This window comes from Polyergus mexicanus, unplaced genomic scaffold (assembly GCF_030449975.1).
Source record: "Polyergus mexicanus isolate NDT 795.1 unplaced genomic scaffold, iyPolMexi1.0 SCAF_8, whole genome shotgun sequence".
Lineage (NCBI taxonomy): Eukaryota > Metazoa > Arthropoda > Insecta > Hymenoptera > Formicidae > Polyergus > Polyergus mexicanus.
Genome location: NW_027223328.1, coordinates 4,476,274 through 4,495,630, shown reverse-complemented (window position 1 = coordinate 4,495,630; position 19,357 = coordinate 4,476,274). Strand labels below are relative to the sequence as shown.

The 19,357-nt window shown below is 35.2% G+C and overlaps 1 protein-coding gene across 1 annotated transcript; it reads left to right on the top strand.

Moving 5' to 3' along the window:
* Nucleotides 1-10,650: 10,650 nt before the first annotated feature.
* LOC138935788 (uncharacterized) lies at nucleotides 10,651-11,562 on the top strand. Its single transcript, XM_070300620.1, has one exon. It carries the CDS (start codon nucleotides 10,651-10,653, stop codon nucleotides 11,560-11,562), a length of 912 nt encoding a protein of 303 aa, XP_070156721.1.
* The last annotated feature ends 7,795 nt before the right edge of the window (nucleotides 11,563-19,357 follow it).

The following is a 19,357-nucleotide window of genomic DNA, read 5'->3' as shown; positions in this document are numbered from 1 at the left end:
TTTTTCTATTTTTTCTCGACACTCTCTCTTTTATTGCTATATTATGTAATATACTTTTGTGTACTTTTCGCAGCGGTGCAAAATAATCTTTTTGTAAATAAATATTAAATTATATGTAAAAATTTTTCATTGTACAATGTTCCATATTCCGCATAATATAAATAATGATGTTTTTTATTTTAAAGCAACCATGTGAAAATATTTTTCTTCCCTTCCTTTCTTCCCGACGTCTCAGTGACGTCATAGACTCTGCCCTAAGTCTCAGCGTCAAACAGTCTCAGGTACCCGTATATATTTCAAGATCCTTTCTAACGTCTCCAGCGATGTTGTTACCGTATGTCTATCTGTGCAGTGGGGCTCACCCCCTTCGGACAATCGTACCCGTACATGCACGCACGTGTTCGTTACCACGTCATAACATCTAGTTTATTCTAGCGGTACCTTATCCAACTTTCTCTTTTCAACAGGAAGGGGGGGAAGAGGGTGGGCGACATATAGCGTACATCTCCCTTGGTTTTCCTCTAAGGGGAGCGATGGGATGATGTTGTATACCGCACGATATCTTTCGGTTTTCCGTAAGGGGAGGGGAGGCTGGGTGCCTTATGTCTAGACGCATCTCCAGTCTCGACAGTCGCCATTTTGTCGGTTGTTGTCACGTCTGCTTTCCGGCAGACATCTTGCCCGCTTTCTCCCACGCACTATTTTTTGGCTAGTTTTTCCAACCCGCTTTTTTAAATCGACGGAACCGACGGAACCAATCGGAGGACTGGGCACTATGGGGAGAACCAATCGGATCGTCAGGACCCCTATCTTAGCGCTGGACTATTCTACACAAATACTACGTTTAACTTCTATTCTAATAAGTTTTCAGCTAGCTTAGCATACTAGGACCCTGTTTGAAGAGGCGGAGGACCCAGGTTCGAGCCCGAGCATGTTCACGCGACCGAAAAAATAAAGAAAAATAAAAAAAAAATAAAAAATAAAAAAATTTTAAGGGAAAATTGCCTCGTGGACGTCCACGAGTCTTAGATTAAAATTCTAAAATTAATAAGCTTATGATTATTGAAGCGATATAGCGGGCCGAAATCTCGATGTTATATAAGGCTGTTCCGCCTTTATAATGAACACAACTTATAAAAAGATACAATTCGTAAAATATTAATGGCGTAATTTCAATAGCACACAGTAAAATAATGTAGTTCTTGAACAACGCGTCAATTTTTTTAAAAATTGCTGTGATTTAAGAGATAGATTCATTAGACGCGAAGGACCCAGGCAAAGGTAACGCGATTTTGACCCGTTGCTTTAATAATCGTAGCAGCTTTATTAATTTTAAAATTTAATGCGTCAATACTTTTAGCGGAGATCATGTAGAATAATGTCTTTCTCTATTAACACCGATATCTTTGGCGGTAGTCGAAATCAAGGAGAAAAATTTATATTGCACGAGAGATATTGGCGATAATGTAAAAAATTTCGTCGCGCTATCATGTTTTAAGAATCATAAATATACAACTTTTAACACTTTAATGCCATAATTTCAACAATACAAAGTACGGAAAAATGCAGTCATTGAACGACATCGGTTTCTTTAGTGGTTGCCGTGTTTTAAACCGAAGTTATCTATTATCGCTGGTGCTCTTTCTGAATAACGTATTTTAATTTATGCAAAAAATAAATCTATATATAAATAATAAAAATATCCTAATAATGCTTTTCTCTATGACTGCAGTCGATAAGAAATTAGTCGATATAGATGCTGAATAATATTTTGGTGGTTGGTCAATGAGATCAAAAAATTATAAAATTTCCTTGTCATAATTGATTAATGCAGTGTTTCGGAACATCTGTAGTTTTTTTCCAATCGTAGCATAGCCTATATTACCTACTTACCTACTACATACATGACAGTTATCTTAACCTCGTGTGTTTCTCTCTATATTTATATTTTGTGTGATCGCGTTTCAAAATATATATTTGTAAGTTTTTTAGATTTTCTGATCTTACTGAAGTGTCATTGAATAAGCATTTTTTGCGTGAAAGTGTTTGGGTACCATAAGAATGTACAACAAATTCTTAAATGTTGCAACAAGGTACATGACAACATGACAGTTATTTTAACCTCGCGTGTTTCTTTCTATTATTATATTTATATCTAGTTATCATTTTTGATAGTTTTTCAAAATATATATCTGTAAGCTTTTTAGATTTTCTAATCTTACTGAAGTGTCATTGAATAAACATTTTGTTCGTGAAAGTGTTTGGGTATTATAGGAATGTACAACAAATTCTAAAAATTTTACAACAAGGCACATTATAATTAAAAGTGAGTAATTTTATTATATTTTCATAATTCACATAATATTTTTAAGTATTGTGTTTTCTATTAAATTGAAAAAAAGACTGAATTGTGATGATGACAGTTATATGAGTAAGATTGTTGTACAAAAGAAAATGATTTAAAGTCATATCTATTAATATTACATCATGTTTATTTTGATTTTAACAGACGACAATAATGTATAAAATAATTTGCAAACCACACATAGATCCAGCTTGCATTGAATATCAAGAAGCAATCTATTACAAAGCACGAGAATCTTTTAAGCGAGAGTTCAATATTATAGTCTCCGCTAATAGAATCTTGTGATCTGTAATGGTATGATCAACGCTTATTCATCAACTTGCAATATCTGTTGAAGCAATAATGAAGTACATCAGCGATACTGGGATTGTGCAACTACATTATGAAATAATAATATAAATATTGTATGTTTTCTATTAAATTGAAAAAGGATTGAATTGTGGTAATAACAATTATACAGGTAAGATTATTATACAAAGGAAAATGTTTTAAATTCGTATGTATTAATATCATATCTTATCATTTATTTTGATTTTAGCAGGTAACTATAATGGATATTAATTTGCAAACCACACACAAATCCAGCGTGCACCGAATGTTAAAAAGGAATCCGTTATAAAGCATGAAAATCTTTTAAGCGAGAGTTCAATATTATGATCTCCGCTAATAGTATCTTGTGACCTGTAGTGGAGTGATCAACACTCATTTATATTGATAATTGAAATAATAAGAACTTTGTATTGGTGATAGTATTAGAAGATTGAAATGACATTTGTATATTGCTTATATATTTGATCTTTTTTATTTATAGTGAAATTTGTACATTGGAAATAATAAATTTGTCTATGGAGTGAATATTATTGAGATAATTTTGTAACTACATTATGAAAAGTATGTTTTGTATGTTTTTACTTATTGAATTTAAAAGAAGAGACTAAATTGAATTTAAGGAAAAACAAAATCATGATGATGATAATTGCATATATAAGTATGATTCCTTTACAAAGAAGAAAATCTTAATGTCTTGCTGTCTATTAATATTATATATGTTTATTTTGATTTCAACAGGCAACAGTAATAAATGAATATTAATTGGCAAAGCACGCACAGATCTAGCATATGTCAAATACCAAGAAGAAATCCATTACAAAGCACGAGAATTTTTCGAACGGGACTTTAATATTATAGTCTCCGCTAATAGAATTTTGTTATATGTAGTGGAATGCTAATTCATTAATTGTCACTAATAGTTGAAATTATAATAACTTTGTATTGTTGATTATTGATATTAGAATATTGAAATGACATTTGTATATTGATTTTCAGTTATTGAATAAATCATGGAAGACAGTGCTTTAACATATCACACTTTTATAAAGAGCATGTTGTTTTTGTATATTATTATATGTACTATATATGTGTATCTCTCTTTCATATATGTATATTATTGCACATAAATAAGTAATCCATTACAAAGCACGAAAAATCTTTTAAACTAGAGTTAAATATTTAAGTCTCTGTACATATAATTTTGTAATCGATAATGGAATGATCAACATTTATCTATGAACTTATATTATTCAATATTTGTTGAAGCAATAATGAAGTTTATTCTTTATAACTGAAATGGCTTTACTAGTTCAGAGTTTATCTCTTTCCAATCGTCGGATGTCGTTTTTTATAATATAGTTTTGTAATAATTAAAATTAAAATCGACTTAAAAGTAATTTTCATCAAAAGTAATTTTGTGTTGTTAATTCTTTATATTTTTTTCATTAATTCTTTTTTACTCGTTTATTGTGTTTGAAATTTACTTGTGTATTTTAAAATAGTTGATATATAGAATGTCGTTAAAATAATCGTTTCATAAAAAATAATAGTGTCGTCATATTAATCATATGATATATTATTGTAAATAGTTTTGTACTGTCGTTGTACTAGCCAATTGGTAATTTATTTCTCATACATATGTACTAGTATATTTTATGTTAAAAATAAAAGTAATGTATGCGTTAGAGAGTAAATGTACTCTTATGTATGCAATAAAATATTCATTTTTTAAATTTCGTCAAAATAGCCCTTTGACATACACACACACACATATATATATATATATATATATGTGTATAAACGTATAATGCGCTGCAATGTTATTTTATTTTCATAATGTTATAATGTTCAATAAAGATACAAATTATAATCAAACAAGAAACGTGTTTTAATTTTACAATAATCATATATAACATGTATATTTCTATATATACAACGTTTGTATTTTTATTTTATTTATTAGTGTTTTGTTGTGAGCAAACTTTTAATCCCATGTCGTGTATATATGTGTATATATTCATATATATATATATATATATATATATAATGTGTGTGTGTGTGTGTGTGTGTGTGTGTGTGTGTGTGTGTGTGTGTGTGTGTGTGTGTGTGCTACAATACATGTGTACTAATTTGATAAAAGTAAATGTATTCATAAGCAACGGAATTTAAACTTTTACCAGTAGAAGCATACATTTTCTACTATAATGTATTGTAGCAAATGTATACATTGTCTAGTAAATGAATACATTTATCAGAAATAGACATTTTTATATTTAGGTGATACTTTTGCTGAAATCCTATCGTAAATGCATACATTGGCTAGTAAATACATACACTTACTAAATTTACGCTTTTACTATATTATATATGTATATATATATATATATATATATATATATATATATATATATATATATACAGTATGATGTAGCTTTTTGTAGAGTTTTGTTTTGATTGCTTATAATGGACAATAAATGTCATTGTACAAACATGCTTTGAGAATATAAGATTAATTTCACAAAAATGTAAATAGATGATTGTTGATATTTTCATAACATTTCACAGGATTCTAATAGCGGAGAAAATTATAGTAAACTCTAGCTTAAAAGAATCTTGTGCTTTGTTAATCAATTCTTTTCTAGTGCTCCATGACAGATCTGCTGTGCAAATTACTATATATGCGTAGGATATGTGGCTCTCAATTCTGTTATATCTGAAATAGGCGTTTAAAAATATTAATAAATAGCATAATATATTAGAATTTCATATACAGAATAACTTTAGCAGAAATATTATCAAATCTCATGAGTATATTATATTATTATATTATATTATAGTATACGTACGTACAGTTTATTAAATAGCAGATTACCCTAAGGCTACGGAAACAGCAACTTGTATTGTAAATGACTTCTTTCACAACACTGATGGAGATATCGATATTTTCATAACATTTCACAAGATTCTAATAGCGGAGAAAATTTTAATAAACTCTCGCTTAAAAGAATCTCGTATTTTGTTAATGAATTCTTTTTTAGTGCTCGATGACAGATCTGTTGTGCAAATTACTATGGATGTATAGCATACATGGCTCTCAGTTCTCTTATATCTGAAATAGGCGTTAAAACATGTTAACAAATAGCATAATATATTAGAATTTCATACACAGAATTCTTTTAAGGAACTGATGGAGATATTGCACAAAATACCATGATATGCTATCTATAACAAAAATATGATTCATCACTGAAAATAAGAAAGATCTATTACTCCTTGGACTATTGCTAGGAATATCATTAAACTGCATTCTTGTCTTATTTCGAAGTATTTGAATACACAATACTTACTGAAATTGTGATGTATCTAATTGAAGCTCAAAGAAGAATTTATCTCAGATGAAAATTACAATTAATTTAACTTTATATTTAACTGATATGTTTTCTTACTTCCTGATTACATTACGTCGTGTCTGTTACGTGTGCAATGACACCGACCGGAAAAAAAGATTTGGAGAATTTACAGTCAAGTTTGACTCTTTAAAAATAAAAAATTAATTATTACGCTGTGTCATTACGAGAGGTTAGGAAATCTGTCAAAATAACTGTCCAAGGCAAAGATACAAAATGGTATAATAAAATTATTAATTATTATTTATGGACAGCACGTACCATATAAAAAGTAGAAATATGTTTATAATTATAGGCTTTTTCATCTTCTTTTTCTAATTATGAGCGATTACAGCAAATCTGACAGCAAGAAATCACAGTTGTAACAGCCTTTTCTTAAATCTTCTTCTTCTTCTCTTTTGGCTGTCAGACTTCCGTAGGAATTATCTATACGCCAATCACTAGTTATGCTTATTCAAAGCTATGGGTGTTTATGTTCTTCTTCTTTTTCTTGTGAATAGCACTGGGCCTGAGATACACAGGCCCACACGGCCAAGTCGATATAAATATTGCTAATGTTGTAGAGATCAAGTTGTGAGTTGGTATCAGAAATTTTATTTAGATGCGAGTTACTGATAGAATGCTACAGAAGGAATTCCTCTTTAAAAGAGGCGAATAGAATTCAAAAATAAGGTCCAAAGGACACACGCGTTAAGTGAACACGTCCGTACTCGACCAAGGCCGCAACGGAAGTCCTTTTCTTAAATATATCAACAGTCAGAATGTATGAATATTCAGATGCGATACACACGCGCTTGATCGAAATGTGCGCAAAAGAAATGTGCGTAAAAGAAATGTGCGCAAAAGAAATGTGCGGAAGAAGATTTGGAGAATTTACAGTCAAGTTTGACTCTTTAAAAATAAAAAATTAATTATTACGCTGTGTCATTACGAGAGGTTAGGAAATCTGTCAAAATAACTATGTCCAAGGCAAAGATACAAAATGGTATAATAAAATTATTAATTATTATTTATGGACAGCACGTACCATATAAAAAGTAGAAATATGTTTATAATTATAAGCTTTTTTATCTTCTTTTTCTAATTATAAGCGATTACAGCAAATCTGATAGCAAGAAATCACAGTTGTAACAGCCTTTTCTTAAATATAACAACAGTCAGAATGTATGAATATTCAGATGCGATACGCTTAATCGAAATTTGCGCAAAAGAAATGTGCGCGAAAGAAACGTGCGCGAAAGAAATGTGCGCGAAAGAACTGTGCGCGAAAGAAACGTGTGTAAACGAACAGTAACAAATGTTTATTTACCAAATGAAATTAATAATAAATGTCAAAAAATTTCAAAATTATACATGCATACATGCGTGTGTATGTATTTTAAATTATACAAAAATATGTGTTGTGTCCAAAAGCAACGTGTCCAATTGAACGGTGCGCAAATAAAATGTGTCTAATCGAACCGTGCGCAATTGAAATGTGTCCAATCGAACGATGCGCAACTTTATGTGTCTATTATCACAGTGTGCGATTGCAACGTGTCTAATTGTATTGTGCGCAAGTGAGCCTCTCCCGCCGCATACTACCAGACGCGCGGCTTACCGACGTGCGCCCGGCTAAAGGTCAGAGCTGATTAGCCAAACTTTACTTAATAATTATTCTTTTATTAAGCGTTATAAAAAAAATGGTTCAGAACTTTTTGACTCACAAGGGGAAGGCATGGGTTGGGAAATTCAGTTTGGGATCAGCCTTCGTGTGGTGGTAGTATACCCTTAGGGTGTAAACCCAGACAGCACAAAACATCCTCAGGATCATCCTGAATATGTCCAGGACGGTTCAGAACATTTGTAGGATGTTTTAAGATATATTATTATAAATATATTTATAAAAATTTAATATGCATACATAATTATTTTTAGTTGTGTCGGCTATTTAATATAATTTAGAAATCTTAAGTATTATAATAAGTATTAATGTCCTATAAATGTCCACTGGATAACCCCTGGATGTCTGTAGGATATATCTGCCCTGTCTATTATATTGGATGTCTTTTGGATTTCCAGAGGACATATACATGTGCAATTAATTGTTAACATTAATTTCGTTTAATATTAATAATTGAATTTGATGCGCACATTTTCATATATCCAAAATTATTATTTATTTAATATTTTATGAGAAATGTTACTGTTCGCAACATTCCAATAACTTTACAAACAATAGTATTCAATCGCTAGTTTGTTTGTTTACCGCTATGCGACACGCAAACTCGTATTTGAGATTTGGTCATGAGAATTATATAAAGCTTGCAAAGAGCAACTGACAGGAAATTACAAATGTAATTATTTTCTATCAGCTCAATTTCTGATGCAATTCCAACATAGGGAATTCAGATATTGGATTGTTTAGAAAATATTACACAACTCAAACCCGGGAGCCAAACCTAAAATATTCATGTACAGCACGAAAGCCTCAAATATTAAAGAACGGTGAACTATTTTTAATATTAGATTTTTAATATTGGCAGTAAATAACAAAACATAATTTTAATTTATATCCTATAAAAATCCTTAGGATATTCCACAGGATCTCCCTGGATTTTCCAAAGGTTAATATACGGCTATCATTTACTCTTCCTCAGAACATCCAGAGGAGATCTGAGGATTACAATGGGATATCCTGAGGATATCCTACATGTATGTCCTGGATGCCCTTTGGACGTCCTAAGGACATCCTTGTGCTGTCTGGGAATATATTAAAGTCATAGGGCGCACTATCCAGCCAATTCCGAGAAAAAGCGTCTTAAAGTTTTTCAAGTTGCTTATACATAAGAAAGTCTTCTCACCTGTCAAGCGGCCGTCTGGCTGAGGCGGTAGCGTGTCCGACTCGCATGCCCGTAGTCGCAGGTTCGATCTTTATAACTTAATTTTTTTTTCTTTTTTTTCGTCCGAATAATCATCCAATAAATATTTTTTTACTTCTAATTAAAAATTTATTCATTTACAAGTTATTTTATTGAAAAAAATAGAAATTTTTAACATTTGTCTTTAAACACTCTTTTTAATTTTCTTTTTATTTATCCACAAAATTTTTACAAATTTTTACATTACTTTTCTGACATATTTTTATTTGTAAATATTTATACGATTTTTCAATATAAAAGATATACCTAATACAAAAGATATACTCAGCGAACAGGGTATGTGTGTACAAGAAAGTGTAGGTAAGAAATATTCGTTTCAAAACACCCTGTTCTTGTGAAAATTCTTGTAAAATTCTTGTAAAAAATCTTCTTTTATTTGTTGCGCGAGTTGTCGAGATATTTTCTGTTTTTCATGTTTCTATGATAATTATCATTCTGGTTTCTGTAAACCATCAAAATTTGAATAAAACTAACAGCATTGAAAGCACTTTTAATTGTGTATATCTTTTGTATTAGGTATATCTTTTATATTGAAAAATCGTATAAATATTTACAAATAAAAATATGTCAGAAAAGTAATGTAAAAATTGTAAAAATTTTGTGGATAAATAAAAAGAAAATTAAAAAGAGTGTTTAAAGACAAATGTTAAAAATTTCTATTTTTTCAATTAAATAACTTGTAAATGAATAAATTTTTAATTAGAAGTAAAAAAATATTTATTGGATGATTATTCGGACGAAAAAAAAGAAAAAAAAATTATGTTATAAGGATCGAACCTGCGACTACGGGCATGCGAGTCGGACACGCTACCGCCTCAGCCAGACGGCCGCTTGACAGGTGAGAAAACTTTCTTATGTATAAGCAACTTGGAAAACTTTAAGACGCTTTTTCTCGGAATTGGCTGGATAGTGCGCCCTATGACTTTAATATATTTACACCCTAAGGGTACACTACCACCACACGAAGGCTGATCCCAAACTTAATTTCCCAACCCGTGCCTTCCCCTTGTCAGTTTGACCCAATCTACCTCCACCTTTCGTTTGGTCACTGGTCGGACACCCTGTATATATATATATATGTATATAGGCAATGTAGAAAGCATAAACATATAGAATGGACTAAAGTTATATAAAAGAAGGTTAAGTCAGGAGCATCCCGAAACTCATAATGCATTGCAAAGAATCGACGTGTGCGCAATCGCTATTGAAAAGAGATTCCAAATAAGGTAGATTTGTTCTTGACTCTCGCGGCCTTTTGCAATGCATTGTGGCGAGACGTTATGGCCCCTAGGGATAATCACTAGCGCCACATGGAGGCGACACCTCCGCCCGATTCCGGAGAGAACGCGAGAGACGACTCTAGGGAGCTTCTCTTCTTTTCTCTTCCTCTCCTAGACAGGGTACACGACGGATAACCACGTTTTCTTGTCCGGCGTAGTATCGCATAAATGCCAAAGAATATATCCTACTTCGATTCGTGTATTAAAGTACAAAATAAAGTATTGTTACTGTTATACGCAACGTGTGTAAATCGATAACCACTACACTAACTGGTGACCCCGACGTGATGCGGCGAGCCGAGGTTAGCCTGAACACGTGGAAAGGAAAAAAATAAAATTTCACAATCATGTCGTTGCCACTCCCGCCCGACGGACCTGTCGACGCTGCGGATGCAACGACGTCCCACCAACCAACAGGGGACGACCAGCCTAACACGATAGATCCGCACAAGGCAAGGGCGACGGAAACATACGCCGCTGAATTCAGAAGCGTCCGACTACCCACATTCTGGAAGAATAGACCGGGGCTTTGGTTTATACATCTAGAGAGTGAATTCAACGCGTATAGAGTGCGGTCCGACGACGCACGATACAACGCGATCGTCCGGCATCTTGACGAAGAGGTTATGATCGCAGTAGCCGACATACTTGAAGCACCGCCGGTCACAGGTAAATACGATTCCCTTAAAAAGCACCTGATTAAACGATTCACAGACTCTCAAGAGAAACAACTAAGGACTCTGCTACGAGGCATAGAGTTAGGAGATAAAAAACCCTCTCAGCTCCTAAGAAAGATGAAGACTTTGGCAGGCACGGAGGCGACCGAAGGGCTATTGCGTACATTATGGCTTCAACGGCTGCCAGCACGTATCCAACAATTCCTACTTATTATCGAAGGCACAACAATAAGTAAATTAGCGGAATGCGCTGATAAGTTATGGGAACACCCCATTACGCAAGAAATACAGGCAGTCACGGTCTCGCAAACTAGTCAGGAAGACCATGTTAGCCAACTTGCCAAACAGGTGAGTGAACTTACCCTACGCATAGATGAAATGAGTCGAAACGGTTCCAGAAACCACAGAAGCCGTAGCAGACCCCGAACCAGACCCGGCTACAGGTCGCGCTCAAGAACTCCGTCAAATCCAAGTATGTACTATTACCACAGACGATTCGCCGATAAAGCACGCAAATGCACCACCCCATGTTCCTATCGACCAACTGAAGAGTCGGAAAACAAGCAAGACCGGCGCCAGTAGAAGCCCTGTCCGCCGGACGTCATACATCATCCAGGCTTCATGTCACCGACCGCACTACCGGATGGACATTCTTAATTGACACAGGCGCCGACATATCCATCCTACCAGCCAAATACCTTCCCAAGCTGCCAACACCTACGCAGATGCTCCTTTTTGGGGCAAACGGAGAACGCATCAAGACCTATGACGAGAAACAACTGACACTAAATCTAGGCTTGCGCCGTCCAATTAAGTGGTTTTTTACACTAGCAGACGTGACGCGACCTGTCATCGGAGCAGATCTCATAAAACACCAAGGACTTATTGTTGACTTACCAGGCACCCCGGCAGACAAACTTAGAATAGCGAAGGCTGAATTCGCGCAATTGGTGGAAGCCGGAGTTTGCCGACCATCTAGTAGTCCATGGGCATCAGCTTTACATATGGCACTCAAAAAGCAACCTGGAATTTGGAGACCGTGCGGCGATTATCGCGGTTTAAATGCTATGACGGTCCCAGACCGGTACCCATTGCCGCACATACACGATTTCGCCACCAATCTCCATGGAACTAACATTTTCAGTACGATAGATCTAACAAAAGCTTATTATCAGATACCCGTCCACGAACCAGATATCCCAAAAACTGCCGTTACCACGCCGTTTGGGTTATTCGAATTTATAGCAATGCCTTTCGGACTGAGAAATGCCGCCCAGACTTTTCAACGCCTGATGAACAGCATCCTAAAAGACCTTGAATTCTGTTTTTGCTATATAGACGATATATTGGTCGCTTCAACGTCAAAGGAGGAACATCTACAACACCTCCGAAACGTTTTTAAACGCCTACAAGAAGCTAGAATAACAGTCAATCCAGCGAAATGCGTTTTTGGCAAGGAACGGATAGAATTTTTAAGTCATGAGATCACCGGAGACGGCATCAGGCCATCATCCAAACGGGTAAGCACGATTTCAAATTACCAAAAACCTGAAACGATAATCCAACTCCGCAGATTCCTAGGAGTAATCAATTACTACCGCCGCCACCTCAAAAATGCAGCCAAACACCAGGCACCGCTCAATGAATTTTTAAAAGATAGCAAGAAGAACGATAAGCGAGCAGTCCCATGGACACCTGAGGCTATAACTGCTTTTGAACAATGCAAGGAAGAACTTGCACAGGCTACACTTTTAGCACATCCTTCTGAACTTACACCATTTATACTGAAGACCGACGCTTCGGATACAGCTTTAGGAGCAGTTTTGGAACAAGTTAACACCCACCAAAACCGACCCGTAGCATTCTTCTCTAAGAAACTGAGTCCCGCGCAAAAGAAATATAGTGCTTACGATAGAGAGCTTTTAGCAATTTATGAAGCTATTAAATACTTCAAGGATGTAATACAAGGTTACGAAATATTAGTAGAAACTGATCACAAACCTTTAACCTATGCGTTCCAACAACGTCCCGAGAAAGCTTCACCACGACAAGCGAGACAGCTAGACTTGATTGCACAGTTTACAACCAACATTAAACATGTCCCAGGTGAGAAAAACACAGTCGCGGACACATTATCTCGTATAGACGCAATTGAAACGCCGGTCATCGTGACGACAGAAGAATTAGCCACCGAACAGAGCAACGACGACGAACTCCGCACCATATTAGAAGGAAACACAACATTGCAGCTACAAGAGTTAAACTTACCTGGATCTACGTCACCCCTGTTCTGCGATTGTTCTAGAGGCACCATCCGCCCTTACGTCCCCAAAACTCTAAGGAGAAGAATTTTCGACGTCGTACACGGTTTATCACACCCAAGTGCAAGATCGACAAGCCACCAAATTAGGCAAAAGTTCGTGTGGCCCGGGATCAACAAAGACATAACACACTGGACTCGAACCTGCCTCCCGTGCCAGCGTACTAAAATTCAGCGCCACACAAGAAACATACCCAAGAAAATTCCTACACCAGATCAACGTTTTTACCAGATACACCTAGACATTGTCGGACCCCTACCAGAGGTAAGAGGTTATAAATACTGCCTCACTATGATCGACAGGTTTTCCAGATGGCCCGAAGCTATTCCTTTAAAGGAAATCACAGCAGACACCGTCGCTAAAGCTTTTCACAATAACTGGGTAGCACGCTACGGAACACCGGCCATTATAACCACAGATCAGGGCCGATAATTTGAATCCGCCATTTTCCAGGCCCTTACTAAATACTTAGGAGCAAACAAAACGCGAACATCTCCTTACCACCCCGCATCAAACGGGCTGGTAGAGAGATGGCACAGATCCTTGAAGACTGCAATCACCTGCAAGGAACACAGCCACAGATGGGTGGACCTACTACCAGACGTCCTTCTCGGCCTCCGCACATGCTACAAGGAGGACCTTATTAAATGTTCAACAGCCGAACTGGTCTACGGCACTCCATTAAGACTTCCCGGTGAGTTTTTCGAAAACGGAACCTTTACACAAGAACCAGATATTTTTGTACAGGAACTCCGTAACCGCATGTGTCTAATCAGGCCACAACCCACGGCCCACCATGGGAAACGCACATCCTTCATGCACCGCCAACTGATGGAATCATCCCACGTTTTCGTCCGAGATGACACTGTAAAAAAGCCGCTACAGCCTGCATACTCAGGACCACACGAGGTGATCAAAAAAATCGACGACAGAGTATTCACCGTACGGATCAACGGCAGAGACGTCAACATATCCACTGAAAGATTAAAACCGGCACACCTACCTCCAGAAGGCTCTCCATTACCTACCACAGAAGACATATCACTCGAAGAACCCGTCCACTCCGGTAAACCGGAAAAACACGTGCAATTTACTCACGTGCAGCAAAACACTCGGGGGGGAGTGATGTGGCGAGACGTTATGGCCCCTAGGGATAATCACTAGCGCCACATGGAGGCGACACCTCCGCCCGATTCTGGAGAGAACGCGAGAGACGACTCTAGGGAGCTTCTCTTCTTTTCTCTTCCTCTCCTAGACAGGGTACACGACGGATAACCACGTTTTCTTGTCCGGCGTAGTATCGCATAAATGCCAAAGAATATATCCTACTTCGATTCGTGTATTAAAGTACAAAATAAAGTATTGTTACTGTTATACGCAACGTGTGTAAATCGATAACCACTACAGCATCAAGAGGTTTTGGATGACATACACAGTTTCAACAATATGACATAGGCCGCTATTCATAGTCAGTTCTTATTTCAAGACCGTCTTAAGTAATGTCTTAAGATGCTAATATGGCTCTGTAATTGGTTTAGAATATTTTGTCCCTCTCCATATAGAAAATCACCAATGAGATGCTAGGAAAAAAGTCAAACATGGGCCTCTCATTTAGTACCTCTCTTTCTACAGCAGGTGCATGTTTGTCTATCTCGCAATGCTCGATCCAATCTATATATCTATGGTAGAAAACTATTAGAATATCCTTATTATTTATATACAGATTTTTTGTTGAATACTTATGTTTTTCATGCTGTCCGTAAACAATTAATAATTGTACTGTATTCTTTCGTATTTAAAATTTCACGTATATGTCACGGCATTGTCATACAAAATACTTCAAACGACTCCCCCCTCTTGCCATTCCATTAGAGTGCATTAATTTTTTTCTTTTTTCAAGGCAAATACCCAGACAACACAAGGATGTCCTTAGGACGCCCAAAGGGCATCCAGGACATACATGTAGGATATCCTCAGGATATCCCATTGTAATCCTCAGATCTCCTCTGGATGTCCTGAGGAAGAGTAAATGATAGCCGTATATTAACCTCTGGAGACTCCAGGGAGATCCTGTGGAACATCCTAAGGATTTTTCAGGGTTGGGAAAGTTACTTTATAAAAGTAACTCGTTACCGTTACCGTTATTTTTTCTAAAAAGTAACTCGTTACCGTTACTCGTTACCAATTTTAAAAAGTAACGCGTTACCGTTACAGTTACTAAAAAGTAACGAGTCGTTACAATTTCCGTTACTTTTTTACAATACAAACTAATAAATTATTTTGCATAAAAAAAACTTTTAAAAAATTGTAAGCAAGATTTCATTCAAGGTTTATTACAAAATAAATGATTAAATTTTATCGAAATTCTTTATTAATTTTTAATAAAATTTGTTGCTCCATAATATCATCATTTAAATGTCCTCTTTGTGGTGTTAATACAGAGCCACTGATGCTAAACATTCTTTCTACAGATGCACTGCTTGGTAGAGCTGTATTATATTTAATAAAAAGTTTTTTAAGTTTTGGATAGTCGTTTAACATTTTTATATTACAATTATTTGATTTTAAAAACCGTTGCAGTTCTTCTTGTTCAGATTCATTTTGCACCGTTTTTTGCTTAAAAATGAAAAAATCATCGTGATCGTCAGATTTTCCAGCTTTTGAAGAATTTTCAATTGATCGGATTCCCAATAAATCCTCCAAGTAATTTTCAGCACGTTTTCTTTTTTCTCTGGTTAACCAGTTTAACTTAAATTTTGGATGTAAACATGCTGCTATTATTAATTCTTTTGTTTCAAATATTGTAAGAAATCTAAAATCAATATAGTAAATTAAGCGACATTGTTTGTTTTATTGAAATTAATACTTTTGAATCAATAGTTTAAAATAAAATAATATTTTTCAATTAAATCCTTATTTAAAATTAAATAACATATTAATCGTTATAAAACGTTATAACGTTATAAAAAATAACGTATTAATCAAATTAATAAGTTACCTTTTATTTAAACCTTGCTGAATATAGCTTCAACTAATGAATGGCAATCTATAAGGTCAGATTTATATTGAGATTTTCTAATTTTCGTTGCAAGGTACTTAGAACTGGTAGTAAATGAGAGCTCTGCTTTTCCGAAAAGATAAAGCTCTCATTGGATATCGCGCGTCGCGTTATCGCACTGGTCTGCAAGAGCCATAAGTTGATCAATCACATTCAAGCATTTTTACAACATAATAAGAATGCTAATTGGTCGATTTGCTTACGGCTTTACGGTTAAGATAAAAATTTTATCACGCACAATAGCAAGAATAATATCTTAAATAAATCAAAAAATTTGAAAAAAGTAACGATAAAAGTAACTGTTAAATTCGTTACTCGTTACCGAAAAATGTAACGAAGTTACTTTTTCCGTTACAAATAAAATTTGTAACGCCATTACCGTTACAGTTACCGAAAAAAAGTAACTGTAACGGTAACGGCGTTACAAGTAACGCGTTACTTCCCAACTCTGGGATTTTTATAGGATATGTTAGGGATATTTTTCGTATGTTTCAAGGAGCAAATTTTAAAATTTAAATATAAATTAAAATTATGTTTTGTTATTTACTGCCAATATTAAAAATCTAATATTAAAAATAGTTCACCGTTCTTTAATATTTGAGGCTTTCGTGCTGTACATGAATATTTTAGGTTTGGCTCCCGGGTTTGAGTTGTGTAATATTTTCTAAACAATCCAATATCTGAATTCCCTATGTTGGAATTGCATCAGAAATTGAGCTGATAGAAAATAATTACATTTGTAATTTCCTGTCAGTTGCTCTTTGCAAGCTTTATATAATTCTCATGACCAAATCTCAAATACGAGTTTGCGTGTCGCATAGCGGTAAACAAACAAACTAGCGATTGAATACTATTGTTTGTAAAGTTATTGGAATGTTGCGAACAGTAACATTTCTCATAAAATATTAAATAAATAATAATTTTGGATATATGAAAATGTGCGCATCAAATTCAATTATTAATATTAAACGAAATTAATGTTAACAATTAATTGCACATGTATATGTCCTCTGGAAATTCAAAAGACATCCAATATAATAGACAGGGCAGATATATCCTACAGACATCCAGGGGTTATCCAGTGGACATTTATAGGACATTAATACTTATTATAATACTTAAGATTTCTAAATTATATTAAATAGCCGACACAACTAAAAATAATTATGTATGCATATTAAATTTTTATAAATATATTTATAATAATATATCTTAAAACATCCTACAAATGTTCTGAACCGTCCTGGACATATTCAGGATGATCCTAAGGATGTTTTGTGCTGTCTGGGTATGAGCCAACAAACGTTTTAATTAGTTTTTCCGTGACCAACAAACGATTACGCATCGATTGAACTAACTCTGAAACAAAAATAATATCTTTCCGGTTAACTTCACACAAAATTTAATTTTCGTATTTTCAAAAAAAAATATTAACCAACAAACGTTGTAATTAGGCCAACAATTACCAACAAACGATTCGTAAAAAAAAATTATAGAAGTGAATGTTGACCGGCTAACTTTATGGAGCTTATATGGTATATAGAGATCAATGCACGAATGATTGGTTTTCCTTAATCTTTATTTTCTGTTGGCCACCCTGCTAATTTTAATCATTGGTTCATTTCATAGACATAGTATATCTAGACCGAGTGTTGAGGAGTGAGGGCCAAAGTGCACATAGAAAAGGACATACTCTGTTTCGTGCCCCTTGCGTTCTCTCTCGCTCGCACATAGCATGACGAAAGAGAGCGCTATGCTATGTGCGAGTGAGAAAGAATGCAAGGGACAAGAAACAGAATATGTCCTTTTCTACATGCATCTTTACTCCCTTAAATAAAGGCAAACGCTCGATCTAGGTATACTCCGTATACTATGTCTATGCGTACCACCGTTTGCGATAAGCATAGACATAATATATCTAGACCGAGTGTTGAGGAGTAGGATTTGAGGTGCACGTAGAAAAGGACATACTCTGTTCCGTGCCCCTTGCGCTTTCTCTCTCACTTGCATGTAGCATAACGAAAGAGTACGCTATGCTACGTGCGAGCGAGAGAGAATGCAAGGAGCACGAAACAGTATGTCTTTTTTTACGTGCATCTTTACCTCCATTCCTTAAATAAAGGCAAACGCTCGGTCTAGATATACTATATCTATAGTTCATCTAATCGGACTTGGTAAAATTGGCCCTTAGGCCGGTATTCATAGTCCGTTCTTATATTTAAGATCGTCTTAAGATACGATCTTAAAATGTTATGCGGCCATTTCACTGGTTGAATGAAATCTTAAGATGACACAAGACCTTAATAGCTTTCCCACACTGGACGCGATGAGCGATGAGCGATGGGCGACATCCAATGAGAGCTCTGCATTTTCGGAAAACCAGGGCTCTTATTGGATATTGCCCATCGCTCATCGCTTATTGGCTTATTGCGTCCAATGTGTGAGGGCCATAAGACGATCTTGGATATGAGAACGGATTATGAATATCGGTCTTAGGCCGGTATTCATAGTTAGTTAAGACCATCTTAAGCACAATCTTAAGATATCCTAAATCAATCACAGAGCCGTATTAACATCTTAGGACATTGCTTAAGACGGTCTTGAAATAAGAACTGACTATGAATACCGGTCTTAGACTGATTGATCAATCAGGACAAAAAGAGTAAAGATTTTTCTATTCTGATTGGTTACTGCAATGCTTTGAAGCATCTCTAGCATCTTCTCGACAGCAGTCTAAGAGCTATTAATGACGTCATTACATCGTCTCTGCCAATAAAAGATTTGAATTTATAGTAAAATATACTGATTAATTGATCCGGGTTGGATTAACCCGTCTATTTGAAAACGCTACCCATACAGCACCGAAAGATTGCAAAAACGTTGCATAGATCTTACATTGAAACATTGTAATATTGCATAGAAGTTGCGAAATGTTTTTGCAATGTTACTGCAAGCCTGCGGCAACGTTGAAATGTCCGCCCTCAGAAATATGTTATGC

Excerpts from the sequence above, each read along its gene's own strand:
- LOC138935788 (XM_070300620.1), top strand. The coding sequence starts at position 10,651 with ATGTCGTTGCCACTCCCGCCCGACGGACCTGTCGACGCTGCGGATGCA.